At 37.6% G+C, this 16,039-nt stretch overlaps 2 protein-coding genes and 1 pseudogene across 5 annotated transcripts in view; all 3 read left to right on the plus strand.

The window, feature by feature from the left end:
- LOC306876416 (FERM and PDZ domain-containing protein 4-like) overlaps positions 1 to 1,769 on the plus strand; it is a 31,205-nt gene extending 29,436 nt beyond the window's left edge. For both annotated transcript variants that reach the window (XM_079427552.1, XM_079427553.1), the window contains exon 16: positions 175 to 1,769. In XM_079427552.1, coding sequence (XP_079283678.1) covers positions 175 to 179 — 5 coding nt within the window. In that variant the 3' untranslated portion in view covers positions 180 to 1,769. The remainder of the gene's footprint in view (positions 1 to 174) is intronic.
- A 537-nt stretch (positions 1,770 to 2,306) lies between these two features.
- LOC306876499 (toll-like receptor 7) lies at positions 2,307 to 6,235 on the plus strand (annotated as a pseudogene). The gene is made up of 2 exons: positions 2,307 to 2,436; positions 3,126 to 6,235. The product of its transcript is annotated as a toll-like receptor 7 (transcript).
- A 2,062-nt stretch (positions 6,236 to 8,297) lies between these two features.
- tlr8a (toll-like receptor 8a) lies at positions 8,298 to 14,294 on the plus strand. Of its 2 annotated transcripts, XM_079427723.1 has the most exons (4): positions 8,298 to 8,377; positions 8,567 to 8,635; positions 9,078 to 11,699; positions 12,284 to 14,294. In XM_079427723.1, exons 2-4 carry the CDS (start codon positions 8,633 to 8,635, stop codon positions 12,731 to 12,733), a joined length of 3,075 nt encoding a protein of 1,024 aa, XP_079283849.1. In that variant the 5' UTR covers positions 8,298 to 8,377; positions 8,567 to 8,632; the 3' UTR covers positions 12,734 to 14,294. The 2 variants fall into 2 exon arrangements, with proteins under 2 accessions (XP_079283849.1, XP_079283848.1); XM_079427722.1 differs by having other exon boundaries at positions 8,317 to 8,635.
- Positions 14,295 to 16,039: the final 1,745 nt, after the last annotated feature.

Consider the following 16,039-nt stretch of genomic DNA (forward strand, 5'->3'; position numbering starts at 1 on the left):
TAGAACGTTTCTGAAGTATCCCGCCCAGGCTTAACGTCATTCATTTCAGTCATTACCTTATCATGCTGAATCAGGATGAGCAGGAACTTTGATGGCATTTCAGATATCCTGAAGCATGAAATTATAAAACTGAATAATGGCTGACTAATCTATCCCTCTCTTTTTCCTCCCCAGTGTAGCATACTGCAGATGGAGATAAAATGGAAGAATCGTCTTCTCTCACGATATGTCCATATTCATCGATAGCACAGTTTCCTATGTGCCAAACCAGAGGTGATCGGAGGTCTTGAATGCTTCCCTGTTTATTCTTGCACTCGGCCTCAAATGACCCCCGCTCTGGTTGCCTCAGGGAGGCAGAAAAGGAATCTTAATAAGACAACTATTGGCTCAGGGAGCATTGACACTTTTTATGGAAACTGGTCGTAATCACCCAATCAACCCTTGAAAGAGCCGATTACAACACTGTCATTCCCAAAGTCAACATGAAACCCAAAACCCATTTGGCTTCCATTAATGTGATGTATCCGCCAGAACTGGATTGTGAAAAGTAGGCATTTTGTGCCAGAATGGTGAGAGGGAATGAGTTGGAATGACACGAATGTACATTAAGATAAAATTTTGATTTCTTGTTGACTTTAATCTTCTGAAATGGAAGTGAATGACAGATGGTTTGATGTTACAGAAGTCAGCACAGAAAACAAGTTTAAGACAACAAGCATTGGAACAAGGCAAGTCCATCTCCTGATTCCTTTGGACAACACACAATCCAGGCATAAGAACTGTGCATTGCTCTGAGAAATTCTTGCACTGGTCACTTAATATGTCTCTTTTAGCCACATTCTCTAAGACTGCATGTGCAGGGCTTTTATGCTCTGAGGATTTTTTGTTAAGCAGCAAAAGGACATTTTGAAGCGCTAGTTGGAGCGATTCGGGAAGTCACTTTATTTACTTTGCGTGGAAGCTTTGGAAAGTTATTTTGATGACCAAAGCAAAACTTCATTTGCATTCGGTACGCTGTTATTTGGTTGCAGCAATGGCCATATGTGGAAAATCACTGCTTTTATTTAGCCATAGTAAAGCCATATGATATCACGCATACCGTACGTTTGCCATGAAGATCGAGATAATCTGGCCATTGCGATCCACTGTGATAACAGTGCTTGTGTATATTTTGTGTAATATGTAAAATGAAAAGGAAGTATTCTACAATACATAGAATTTTTAAAAGACATATATCACAGCACCTGATAGACGCATCCGTTTTGTTCCATGTGTTTATTTATCCATGTGTTTCATGTGTCTTCATACCAGAAGAGCTTCACATTCAAAAATAAGATCAATTAAAGCCACTATATGATCTGTAAACTGTAATTCTGTTCTCAACTTGTACAGTTTCATTTGCTGTTCTTATTTGACTGGCTAATGCATACATTTAGTTCATTTAAAGTCAGCATGAAGCGTCGTTCTCAATCTAGTTTAACTACTGTCATCTGATGTATTTCCCAGTGTAATGTCTTCAAGAAAAGTGTAGGACAGAATGTTATCCATGATTTGCTGGAGAGTGGTTGATAAATCGTTTTTTGAGGTGGAGTTATCACATTTTGCTGAAATATTATTAAACAAAAATGCAAACTATTTATTTAGAATAACCTGCACTTAAGAATTGTTCACTGTAAGACCAGGAAAGTACTATTTTGATTTCATGTTGACTTTAAATAATAATCGTAATGTATTTTATTTGAATCATCTTCATTAAATATTTCAGCTTGAAAACTGTGATCTCATGCTGTCTTTCTTTTCTTTGTGAGTCATTATATTTCCTATCTTATGCCAGTGTTGTTTGAAATGTTCTTCCTCTTTCTATTCTCTAATTTTTTTCCCCTGTACTTGTGTGCTGAAGAAGCAACTGTTATGTTGGGTAGAGATAATATTTTTGATCATTTGATAATTGAAGTGCTTCACTTTTTCTGGTTTTGCTTTCATTTATGAGGAAATCATAGCAGAACTTGAGCAAACCCCTGACATTGTTTTGCTTAATCTCTAGTAGAGAAACCCGTCCCTTGAGATAAAGGATGAAAGTAATGCTGTTCCACTTTATGGTGGTGTTTCAGTGACAATATTGTTCTAATAACATATAATTCATAAATTATACATTAAAATTTAAGATAACAATGCTGATAGGTAGTAGTTTGGTAATATAATAATTTTGCAGAATTAGAAGGAAAGATATTCAGAACAACTTTGTTTGCAAGGGGAAGTTGAAATATACTCACTCGCACTTTTGTTTGTAATTTTTTTTTTTTTTTGGGGGGGTTTAACATTGGTCAATAACACCTGTTCTTCAAGTAGCACAGGGTGTGCAACTTGAGAAACCAGCAAAAGTACCGAACAACAAGTCACGAACGTCAAAAAAGAACCCCAGGTCTGATGAAGATGGTGAGTAATTGAATGTTTATTTCATTTACAGTATTCAAATCTCTCTTATAGTGATTGTGTCTCAAAACAAAGATGCTCTGAGGTAGTTACTGCAAGTGCATTCATTCTTAATATGCAGCTAATACATTCATAAAATGTTAGTTTATTTCCTGAATGTTTGAAAATGTGTGTTATTTTCATATATTTAAAACTATGCCAGAAATATCAGCTAAACTAAATTCTTTTTTTTTTTACATTTTGTGCACAGATTTGGGGGAAAAATGTATGTAGTGGAGTTACTGTAAACGTAAAATGTGTTAAACAGGGTAGATCTGTGGGCAAAAAAACATCGTCATTTATCAAGTTAATGCCATAAATCTGAATCCAGCTAAATGTAATTTAACACAGATGGAGCTCATAATATCATCATAATCATTATCCATTGCTACAGGTCACAAAAAAAAGCATACTTCATACACTCTTATGGTACCTTTTCAAAATGTAATTTGTACCATTTAGGTACAAATATGCACAATTTAGGGGTACATAAGATACAACTGTACATATTTTTGAAAGGGTGTCTCCCCAGTGACAGCTATTTGCCTTTTTTTCTGAGAGTGCATAATGAGTGCATAAGTTTGTGAATGACTCATGAGTCTATTGTTTTATCATTATTCGACATTTTAACACACACCATCTTCCTCTTTCAGATGACAGAGAAGACATTCATCATCTTTGCTGGTCTCATCTCTTTGCTGGATGCAGCCGAGTGGTACCCCAAAAGTCTGAAGTGTGATGTTTCTCTGGCTAGTAACGGGAGCGAGGTCACTGTCAACTGCACTGGACAAGAACTAACCGGAATTCCTTTGGGAATCCCAACGAATACCACTAACCTGACCCTAACGATCAATCACATACCCCATATTACGAATGATTCGTTTCACAAACTGCAGAACATCACTGAGATCGACCTGCGCTGCAACTGCATACCAATCAATGTTGGTCCCAAAGACTGTGTCTGCACCCAGAGCTTGACGATTGATAACGGCATCTTCTGGAAGCTAAAGAACCTCAAGTCGCTTTATTTGGATGGTAACCAGCTGTCCAGCATACCCAAGGGCCTTCCTCCCAACATAGTGCTTCTGAGTCTCGAGGTCAATAGTATTTATTCAATCCTGAAGGAGAATCTGACAGAACTGACGAATATCCAAACACTGTATCTCGGCCAGAACTGCTACTTCCGGAACCTGTGCAACACATCATATTATATTGAAATGGATGTATTTGTGCAGCTTGACAAGATGACTTTGCTTTCTCTGAAGTCTAACAACTTGTCCTACATCCCCCACCAACTACCATCCAGCCTCAAAGAGCTGTATCTGTACAACAACAATATTCAGACAATAACAGAGATGGACTTTCACAACCTGACGGAGCTGGAGATACTGGATTTGAGTGGGAATTGTCCACGTTGTTATAATGCACCTTTCCCATACGTCCCATGCCCAAATAATGCTCCCCTTCAGATACATCCAAACTCCTTCAAGACCCTGAAGAACCTAAAGACTCTTCGGCTTCATAGTAATTCTTTAACACACATCCCTTTGGAGTGGTTTCAAAACCTGACTCAACTAAGTCTTCTAGATCTCTCAAGCAATTTTTTGGTTAAGGAGATAACATGCACCTCCTTTGCTTCGTTGTTGCCTAATCTGGAAGAGTTGGATCTGTCTTTCAATTACGAGCTCCAGGTGTATCCTACATCCCTCAACCTTTCAAGATCATTCCATCACCTTAAATCTCTGAAGGTCCTAAGAATCAGAGGGTTTGTATTTCAAGAACTCAAGCAGGACGACATCCAACCGTTGACTAATTTAAACAAACTGGAGCTCATTGATCTTGGCACAAACTTCATAAAGATAGCACATCTCAGCGTCCTGAAAAACCTGAAAAGCTTCAAAATCATCAACTTGTCCGACAACAAAATCTCAATGCCTTGTCAAGGAGAAACTTTGCTTTCTAACCACAGAGAAAAACCATTATAATTCTCCAATGTTGCAAGGTGCACAGTACCACAATGGAGAAGTGAAGGATATGCACTATTTCCTTTATGACGAATTTGCACGCAGCTGCAAATTCAAGGACAAGGAACTCTGGATTTCAAGTCCTTTCAACAACGAATGTAGTTCCTTTGGAAAAACGTTGGATATTAGTAGGAATAACATCTTTTTCCTTCATTCTAGATTTTTGGATCTTGGTGAGCTGAATTGTTTAAATCTTTCTGGGAACGCCATGAGCCAGAGTTTGAATGGTTCTGAGTTTGTCCAGTTGAAGAATTTACAATATCTAGACTTTTCAGACAGTCGTCTGGATTTGATGTCGTCTTCAGCATTTCAGGAACTGAGCAGCCTGGTGGTTCTGGATATCAGCCGTAACAGCCATTACTTTGTTGCTGAGGGTTTAACTCACATGCTGAATTTTACAAAGAACCTGGGTAAGCTGAGCAAATTAATCATGAACGATAATCAAATTTCGACATCTACGAACACGGAAATGGAGAGTTTTTCACTGGAGAATTTGGAGTTTAAAGGCAACCATCTTGATATGTTGTGGAGAGATGGAGACACGAGGTATGCCAACTACTTTAAGAAACTTTTGGCCTTGAAGTCTCTTGATATCTCTCGCAACAACCTAAACTTCATCCCACTAGACGTTTTTGAAGGTCTTCCAGACACCCTCACAGAGCTGAACATCACTAACAACCGGTTAAAGTCATTTCGTTGGGAGGGCCATGTGTACCTTAAAAACCTAAAACGGTTAGACCTCAGTGGGAATCACCTGACAGATGTTCCTGCATGCTTGTCTAACTATACAAAATCAATCCAAACTCTGGTTCTACACAAGAACAATATTGTGAAACTGACTCCCAATTTTCTCAAGGATGCATTCAGCCTCAAGGTCCTGGATCTCAGTTACAATCGCATCTAGTTCATTGATGAGTCGAGTTTCCCAGCAAATGTTATTGACCAGCTGCAGACCCTTTACTTGAACAACAACCGGTTTGTATGCTCTTGCAATGCCACGTGGTTTGTCCGATGGATCAACAGGACATCTGTGAACATCCCGCGCCTTGCTGTGCTTTACCAAGTGCCCAGAAAGGTCAAAGTGTGATTTTCCTCAACATCCAAGCCTGCCAACACAACTCCCTATCCATCATCCTCTGCATTTTACTGACATCTGTGATTCTTAGCATCCTCACGCCAAACATCCCATCTCTTTCTTTGGGATGTTTGGTACATCTACCACTTCTGTTTGGCCAAACTCAAGGGATACCGTCGGCTTTCCTCCAACAGCATGATGCCTTTGTTGTCTATGATACGACTGATCAAGCCGTTCATGAGTGGGTCATGCAAGAGCTTCGCATTCAACTGGAAGACAAGGGTGACCCGAGGATGCAACTCTGTTTGGAGGAACGGGATTGGGTTCCTGGATGTCCCCTCATTGAAAACCTTTCCCAAAGCATACAGTTGAGTAAACGCACGGTTTTCATTCTGACTGGACGATACATCAAGAGTGGCAGCTTCAGGACAGCGTTTTATTTGGCCCACCAGCGACTCATGGATGAAAGGAATGATGTTATCGTACTGATATTCTTGGAGAAAATGCCTTGTCATTCCAAGTACCTCAGTCTGAGAAAGAAAAAAAATCAGTTCTCCAGTGGCCGAGGAACCCTCAAGCGCAGAGGTACTTCTGGTTCAGTCTCAGAAGTGTCATGGCAACTGAGAGTCAGCAATATAACAAACTCTTCCAGGAAACTTTGTGATTGGGACACACTCCATGGACCTGATGACACATCTGAAGCTTTAAAGCTTTATTTCTGCATTTGAAAGCATCTTCCTCAAAACCACCTTTAATTTAATGTTGGTAGACTTTGTTTTATTGTCCATATAACTACAAATAAAGATAACAATTGAGTTTAATGCATACACTTTCATTCCTTGGTAGTTGACATATATTTGGAAAGTTGACTTGATTGTGCTTCAATTAAAACAGAATTTTGCTCATTATTTTGAATGAATGAATGAATGAATGAATGAATAAAGCATTTATATTGTGCTTTCATTGCGTATTGCTGTGCACCCAAAGCGCTTTACAATCATATGGGGATCTCTCTTCAAACGCCACCAATTTTATGATGTATGCAGGTTTTAGTAGTAGTAGTAGTAGTAGTATTATATATGCATATTCATAGCAGTGTTATTTTATTATTATTACAATACCATTATACACTATATTGCCAAAAGTATTGGCACCCCCTTCTAATGAACATGTTTGATTACTTTAGTAATTTCTATGAGTACAAATCTTAATGTTAAAGCATATAATGATATTGTAGGGAATTGTGTGCTTCTAATTTTATATCAACAGTTTGGACAGAACCCTTTTCTATTCTAACATGACAGTGTCTCTGTGTATAAGACACGGTTCAAAAAGACATGACAAGTATGTAGTAGCAGGTTTATGCTGGTTTAAGCAATTTTATGCTTACTGTAAATCTTTACAGTCATTTGACCAATCAGGATGCTAATCATATTTGCTGTTGTTGGTTTTGTTGTTGTAATGATGGTTTTAAATGACCAGGTCAAATTATTGTAGTATTAAATTACAATGTTTTTATTAATCCTTTCATCCAAGCTAAAATTCCATCATATTTTAGAAATAGCTGTTTTTCTGGAAAAAAAGATTTTTCAGGTCTCATGCTAACAACTCAATGTACAGTATTAAGTATATTTCAGTTTATTCAAAAATGAAACACTGCGAGGCATCTGATTTCCCCTGGTCTCCAAAGACGTGGGGTCCTCGTGGGACTGTTATGAAAGTGATTAAAAGAGAAAACCACAGCAGCTTGCCATTGCCTTAAATATGAGGTAACGAAACAAAAACTGTATATTCTTAGATATATATTTAATGATATAAGTAGCCTTGATATAGAGGTAAAATAACAATTCCACCTCTTTAAAAACAGAATATATGATCATGCGTTAATGAAGAGTAACACCTGAAGCCTTAAACCACAGTTTTAAAACCTTGTTATAGTTATCTATTCATTGTTACACCTTTAGAAAGTATAATGCGTTGAAACATATGACTAATTTCAAATGTAACAAGGAATCTGCAAATATTATAATGCATTTTAACTTTGGTCAAAACACTTTATGACAAGATATAATTCATTACAAAGTACATTATGAATACTTTTATAATGCATATTGCATAAAGGCTTTGTGTTACAAAATTTTCATCATAATCATATATAGTGGAAATCCCCATTATACAAGTGCATTTTATATGCTATTATACTGGTGTAATTTCACAGAGAATATGCAAATAGGTAATTTGTTGTTCTGCCCAAATCAATAACTTTAGAAAAATGCTGTTTATTAAATTTCAAGTGTATAATTTCTGTGGTAGTAGTGTCTCCAAACGGAACTGCTAAAAATAACACTTAAACGAACAGCTTTACAGTGACCACAGTGTCAGTGTTTCATTTTTATAAGGAAATAAACCTGCGAATGTTTGACTTACAGTGGCTCTGTTCATTACAGTAGCATATAGTGATTCTTGATATGGGAAACTGTTCTTACCACTGAAAAAAATCACTTCACCTTTAAAATATATTTCCATACCTTGAACTACAGATAAATAATGAAGCAAGTATAAACCTGATGTTGAAAACACTAGGATTGTGTCTTGAAATTAAATTATGATTTGGGGATATACAGAGAAGAACTCCACCAGTTTCTATTTCTAAAAAGAGACCCTGTAGCGTTTGTAAATGTGCATGTGATCTGTGTTATTGAGTCCCCAAGAAGAAGGAACAATGTAGGCAGAACTTCCTCACTTATTCTGGCAACTGACGAAACCACTTTCATCTTTGTGGCTGCATTGATCCACACAGCAACCAGTAAGATGTGACTAATGAAAAAAGACATCAAACAAACAGCATTAAATAGAAACTGAACGATTTATATTAGTCAGTGGACTGCCAGGTGCCGATCAAAAGCAGCATTTAGAGCTGTTAGTGTTAAAATAATCTTTAACTGTTAAACCAAAACTTCCTGTTTCCTAAATGCAACTGTGTGTGCATTGCCAGACGCCGCTTATTTTGGGTCTACGCGTTGCATAGCTTGAACCGGGACATTACATTGACATTGCTACCATGGTAAGGAAGTGCACTTCATTCAATTAAAGAGCTAATATTTATCTTTCCTATATGGTTATTCGTTGTTATGTATGATATGTAATTGATTTTTAAATAGATGAGCTTGGATCAAGTGTATGGCTTTTATAGTCTTTTGCATACGCTTTTCATTGTTATGAAGACAAATGCATGTCATGCACATAAAAATGCATTGCTTAAATCATTTCGGTATAGTTCACCAAAATGTTTTGTTGATTTGCTATAATTGCTCAGTTTCACTTTACCACCGATGATAAAATTAGACGCCTTACTCTTAAGCTTTTGCATATGCTGTTCATGGTTACAAAGACAATTGCATGCCATGCACATAAAAATGCATTGTTTTAATAAGCTAAAAATGTTTTGTCACAATTTGTCATATTGCTCAATGGCGTTTAACAGCCCTGTGTTTCATATCCCACAGGTGATAAAATTAGACGTCTGGCTCATTATGACACTGAAGATCACACTAGCCCTTTATCAAATGGACAGGACGAGTCTGAAGACTCAACCCTGCGATATACATGAAAATGTAACCACAATGACAGTTGTGGTCGACTGCCATGGACGTGGACTCAAAAAGGTTCCAGCATTCTTACCAAACACAACCAACCTTGATCTATCTGAGAACAAGATCAAGAACTTAACAGCCGCAAATTTTCAAGACCTGGTGAATCTGACCAAGCTAAATCTAAACTGGTTGAATAATAATAGGGAGGTTCTGTTCGTCGACAGAGTGTTTTCAAATTTGACCCAGCTACGTACGCTGGAGCTCAACGGGATCGGTCTAATGGACATACCAAAAGATATTACAAAGAATCTGCGAGAACTAAAGCTGGTTGAGAACAAGATCACCCGGTTAAACTCAACATCCTTCAGGCATGTGCAAAATCTGACACTCATCTACCTTTCGAGAAACTGCTACTACTGGAATCCTTGCTCAAGATATTATCATATAGAAGACGGAAGTTTTTCTGTCTTGACCAGGTTGAAACATCTTACTATGTCTTACAACAACTTAACTCAAGTCCCTAAAGGATTACCTCTGTCATTGAATACACTTGAGCTTGCTTCAAACAGAATATCTTACGTCGGAGAGCACGATTTCCAAGGACTCGACAATCTGATGAGTCTAAAAATCCAAGGGAACTGTCCACGATGTCACAATGCTCCATATCCATGCATTCCGTGTAAAAATGTTTCCATTGAAATTCATCCACGAGCCTTTGCTGGCCTCGCAAAGCTGAAGATTCTGCACCTCGCTGGGAATTCGATCGAGAAAATCGATCCTACTTGGTTCGCAAGCATCTCAAAGCTTGAGGAACTCTACCTGTCGTTTAATTTCTTGTTAGGTCCTGTTCAAGAGGATGTTTTCTTGAATAACCTGCCACTGCTGAGAAAACTCGATCTCTCGTTTAACTACGCTCTCAAGGCTTACCCCCCCACGGTTACACTATCGCCCAGCTTTGCAAACTTAACCTCGCTGAGGACGCTGCACCTTCAAGGCTTGGTTTTTAAAGAAATCCAAAATGAGACCTTCAGCTCTCTGTTTGGTTTACAAAATCTGTCGGTGTTGGATGTAGGAATAAACTTCATTGTTCGTGCACAAGCAAACGTATTTGAAAAATTTCAACATGTGAAGCTAATCTATCTTTCAGAAAACAGACTTTACCCGGTGACCGTAAATGGGGAGTTGCCTAAAGACACGGGCGTTGGTTTAAAATCTTCATCCATGATGCCTTCCATGTCAGAACCTTATCCTAAAGGATATTCGTTTGACGTTCCAAAAGCTCTCGTAAAACCAGAGTGCTATGCCGCCGGTCGTGTGTTGGATCTCAGCCGAAATAACCTGTTCTTAATTACTCCTAAACAGTTTGAGAGTTACGGGAACATATCTTGCCTCAATCTCTCAGGAAATGGCTTTGCCACGGCTCCCAATGGATCTGAATTCACATCGCTCCCAGACCTCAAATATCTGGACTTGTCCTTCAACAAAATTGACCTGGCATACGATTACGCCTTCCGAGAGTTACAGAGTCTTGAGGTGCTAGATCTTAGCTACAACCCCCATTACTTCACTGTGCAAGGTGTGACGCACAATTTGAACTTTCTCAAACATTTGCCCTCTTTGAAAGTGTTAAATATGAGTCGCAATAGCATCTATACATTAACCACCAAAACCATGTCAAGCAAGTCTCTTCAAGAGCTGCAATTCCAGTACAATAGCCTCGGCAAGATGTGGAGACTAAAAGACAGAACTTACGATAAGCTGTTCGAAGACTTGACCAATCTGACCTGTCTTGACATATCCAATAACTACATTGTGAAGATCCCTTTTAGGATTTATAAAAATCTTCCCAGAAGCATTCAAAGGTTGCAATTAAGCCACAATCACCTGACGAATGTTAGCTGGGAAATGTTGAGGCAATTCCCTCATCTCCGAGAGCTCATTTTAAATAACAACCTCATCGATAAAATATCTAGGAACTTGTCAAATGATGTTCCTTCTTTGGAGTTCCTTGATCTGAGTCACAACCGAATATATGAGCTTTCCAGTGGATTCCTCCAGGGAGCGGTAAACCTAGAGAAGCTTGATCTCAGTAACAACCACCTCATAACAATCAACCAGTCCACATTTCCATCAGAAACCGAGATTTACCTAAAGACGCTGTCGCTCTATGGCAACCCTTTCCACTGCACTTGCAACCTACTTGAATTCATTCTGTGGATTTACAAGACTAAAGTGAAGATCCCCAGATTGGTGACTGCAGTGACGTGTGCCATGCCTGAAGAGAGGAAAGGTAAAGCGGTGATAGATTTTGAAATTACAGAATGCATTGATGACCAGCTGGCATTTCTGGCGTACTTCTTCTCCACTTTTTGCATTTTATGCACTACTTTTGTGGCCGTCGCTATGCACCTTTTCTACTGGGACGTTTCCTACTTATTCTACTATTTGAAAGCCAGATTTACTGGGTATCAGCAACTGAGCTCTGACAGCTGCATCTACGATGCCTTCATCACCTACGACACCAAGGACACACAGGTCGAGTCTCCTCTATTTATTTTGCATTTACGCAATACAGATAGTTTCAGAGCACAGTAATAAACAGGAAAACAACAGAATCACTGATGCAAATTTCATTAAATATGAGACAAATTTTAATTTTGATGTAAACCCCACTAACATGAACTCTTTTCAGAACTGTTCAAAAGTTGGTAATTTAATAATTAATGTAATAATGTTTTTAAACCATGTTTTTAAAACATTTAAAATCTGGACACTTTGAACATTCAGAAATATTTTTTTTCATAACTTAATGGTAATGTTATTGAAATTGTTCTTATCTGGTCTTTAATAACGTTCTCAAATTATTCATGCATCTTTCATGGAATGTAACAGAAATGTTATCAAATATTTTTTGATTTTTAGAACATATTTTGTTAGCTGGGTGTCATTATTCAGCTCAGTGTTGATTCAGTTCAGTTCAATAACTATGTAAAGTTCATCAATCATAAAACCAGTTCAGTCCAGACCTCAGCAGCTTTACAGAAGACAACAGTGTCGTTATTCAGCTAGATTCAGTTCAGCGTTGATTCAGTTCAGTTCAATGAGTGTTGATGTTGCAGGTGTCTGACTGGGTGCTCAATCACCTGCGGGTGCAGCTGGAGGAACAAGGCGAGCGATTCCTGCCCATTTGCCTGGAGGAACGGGACTGGATTCCTGGTTCTCCCATTCTGGACAGTCTGACGCAGAGCATCCAGCACAGCCGCAAAACCGTCTTCGTCCTGACCCAGAGCTACGTGAACAGCGGCTCCTTCAAGCTGGCCATCTTCTTGGCTCACCAGAGGCTCCTGGAGGAGAACGAGGACGTGATTGTGCTGCTGCTGCTGGAGCCCGTGTTGCAGCACTCACACTTTCTGCGGCTGCGCAGACGGCTCTGCGGGCGCAGCATCCTCGAGTGGCCGCATTCGTCGTCCGCTGAAGCCTGGTTCTGGCAGTCGCTGCGCAACGCCATACGAGTGGACAACCAGGCCATTTACAGCGACCTCTACAGCAGATATTTCACCACTAAGTAGGAGGAACGATGCATAAACTGGTTTGAGCTACAGAAACAAAATTAATACCATGTTAGTCACAGAGCCCTGTGGCAATTTGTGAATTGCATAGATTCAGTTCACGTAGTAGAAAGCATGAATCTTGATTATTTTATTATTCTACATTTTTGTGGCCAATAAAGTGAAAAGAACAAAAGTAATCAAACGTGCACCAGAAAAGAAAAAGAAACACATTTATGCTATGTTGTTGTTTTTATTGTTTTGTTTGTTTTTTAATGCACTTTTAATGTAATATAATAGGGTACAAAAAGGCTAAAGGCGCCCTGGGGTAAAAGGCGCCTTTGATATTAGTTTCCTCTAAACCACTAGATGGCAGAAAAACTTGGCGGAGCACTTTCCAAAACATCCGCTTTTCAAGATGCACCTGCAAATTTGTCTGATCCTTGATGCGAAGCTGATTCTGTGCTTATTGATCTAATATTTGATGTTTTTTAAAATGTTGTAGATTTAAGAAGCAAATGAGAATCGCTAAAACTATTGAATATATTTTGAGACAAATGTCTCTTTTATGATTTTCAGGGTTTTTTTTCTATAATTAAAGCAACAGTTTTTAAATAATGAAAGAATATGTGTCAAAGTGTGGTATTTGGGGTAAAAAGCACCCCTGCTGTTGGGGCTAAAGTAATTAACATGATAATTAATAGATGGCTGACTTTTCCATTTGTTGACATGGTTATATTCAGATGGTAAATATCATATATTATGATGGGTGTCCGTATTAGAGATAATCACCATGTTTTGAATGAAACCATCATATTTAAAAACATGGTATTAATCATATCATATAATAAAATATAATTTGTTGTTACTTCTGTAAATATATATTAAATTATTGTGGGATCTCCTTCAATGCTTTCAGAATCTTTACTTTTTAAATGATTTTGTTTCTGTTTTTTAAAATGTTTTATATTAACATATTTTAAAGACAGTATATTTATTGAGCAAAAATGTATTCTTTTATTTATCAAAACAAGCAGAAAATAGTACAAACTTTGCTAAAGTGATTGTTTTGAAGAAGTATTAACTTAGACATTATTAAACACAACATTATTTTAGATGAAGTATTGATGCCGTGTGGGGGGGTAAAAGGCCCCCCTTGGCACCTCATACATTTATAAGATTTTTAAACAAAATAAACAACAAAATCTGTTACTGCACAGGAAATGTTCATGTTAGATATTTTTTATTGTAAAATTGATAGATGTATTTCAGGTGGAAAGGGGCTGTCATGACTACAAGATTAATCCTTTACTCTGTCACTTATGTTTCAATTAGTTTGTTGTGTTTTTGACTTTCTGACAAGGAGCATCTGTTTCACCGTTTTCTTAAAAAAATAAAAAATGATGAAAAAATGCTGGAAATTTCCAGTCATAGCTAAATGTATGCATTTGAAATAGTAGTATACAAGATGAATCATTCATTTAATTAGTCTGTTGTATTTTATAGCCTACTTGTTTTCATTTTTAAAGGTAGAATATGACTTATAAAATGTCAATTAAAACTATTAAAACAAATAATTTTCAAACTTCATTGTTTCTCTTTGCAAACACACACTCGATAAAAGAGATGCAAAGAAACATTTGACAAGAAGCATCTGTTTTCTATTTTCATAAGATTTTTCATCATTTCTATTTTCATCATAAGATAAAAAGCTCAGCAAATTTGGCAAGGAACTGCTCAAATGTCTCTAAAAAGTCTGCTAGCAGCTAACAGGAAATGATCACACACTTCCTGTTACTGTCTAGATCCTCTCATGCCAGCTAAAACACGGTTTATTTTATGCATGCCCGGTGCATGGGTCTACTTAACACAAAATAATATGCTTCATTCATTCATTCATTTAGAGTGTTTAGCCTTATTAGCCTGCAGTTTTGTGCAGTATTTCCACAAAATAATAAATTTACAGCTCAATTTGTGCTGCATCTGGTCTTGCTGAACTGAGTTTGCTGGGTAAATAAAATGAAAAAATAATAATAATGATATATTTGTGATCTTGTGTGCTTTTAAGAAATGCTTTTCTTGCAGAAGTATGCCATAAATTAATTTTGTTCAATAGAAACATAAAAATAAACACTTTTCCTGCAATTGTTCCGTTAAAAAAGAACAATTATGGTGATATATTTATTTAAAGATGTTGTAGTTATACTGTAGATGTCCAGCAGATGTCGCTGTCGCACCGCAGCAGCTTTAATCTCAGAGGGCGTTCACTTCAGTTCCTCGTGCGTTTTCTCTCTGCGTAAATTCTCAAATGCATGCACGTTTCCAATGTTTCTTAACTAAAACTTTATTCTTATTATCTAGTCGGTGGGTTTATAATATTTCTAGGGACTCGGTGAAGTTAGGATGCGTCTAACGGGCCGGTGACGTCAGTCACGTGATTAGCATGCTCTGCTTATAAAAGCATTGATTCTGCGCTGTTTCTCTCACTGCTGCAGACGCTGGAGAATAAACCTCTTCAACTACCGCAAACTCTGGTGAGCACCACACACGCTTTTTCCTTTTAGAATGCACGAATATATCGTTCCTCATCTTTTAGATTATAGTCTATAATATCAATCCGAATGCATTTTTATAAACTGGTTTCGCTCTTATGCGTAATTGGCGAAATGCATCACAGTATAAATGCATCCGTTTTACAATCACGACCAGGAAATGTGACAACTTAAATATCTTGTATGTAAAATGTGATGGTTAGGATATATCTATCTGAGACGATAGATGGGGGTTTCTTTGTTCAGGAACGATGAGCTTGATTAGTTTTTATTCAATGCGCCAAAATGAGAAATATTGCATTAGTGCGAGTTGGAAATCTGCTCAGATCGTTGCAAAAGCTAAAATGTTTTTTTTACAGATCGAAATGTTGATATGAAGTGAAATATGCGCGAGAATGAGCAGGAAAGGGCGGTGGTTACATACCAAATACTCAAGACTGTGATGCAACACTAGCGTTTCCTTTGACCAGTTGTTACAATATAGCATTAAAACAAGACTTCAGCTGTTTTTCTTTTTGTTGCATTTCTTTATTATCTTTGAAATGCACATTTAAGTGTATTTTGTTACAGTAGGACACCAGATACTACAGGTTAGGGAAACAAAGGATTGGAAAAGCCCATATTGGCTGTGCACTAATATGAATATTAATGTTGAATGCGTCTGTATTAGTCATAAGGCCTTGTGTCTGCCTGCATTTGTCTCTTTGTGAGTGTGTCATCATTAACAGCAAGCCATTTCCTGTTATTTGATTTCAGACCCACTGCAAACATGTCT

Source organism: Barbus barbus (genome assembly GCF_936440315.1).
Source record: "Barbus barbus genome assembly, chromosome: 10".
Classification (NCBI taxonomy): domain Eukaryota; kingdom Metazoa; phylum Chordata; class Actinopteri; order Cypriniformes; family Cyprinidae; genus Barbus; species Barbus barbus.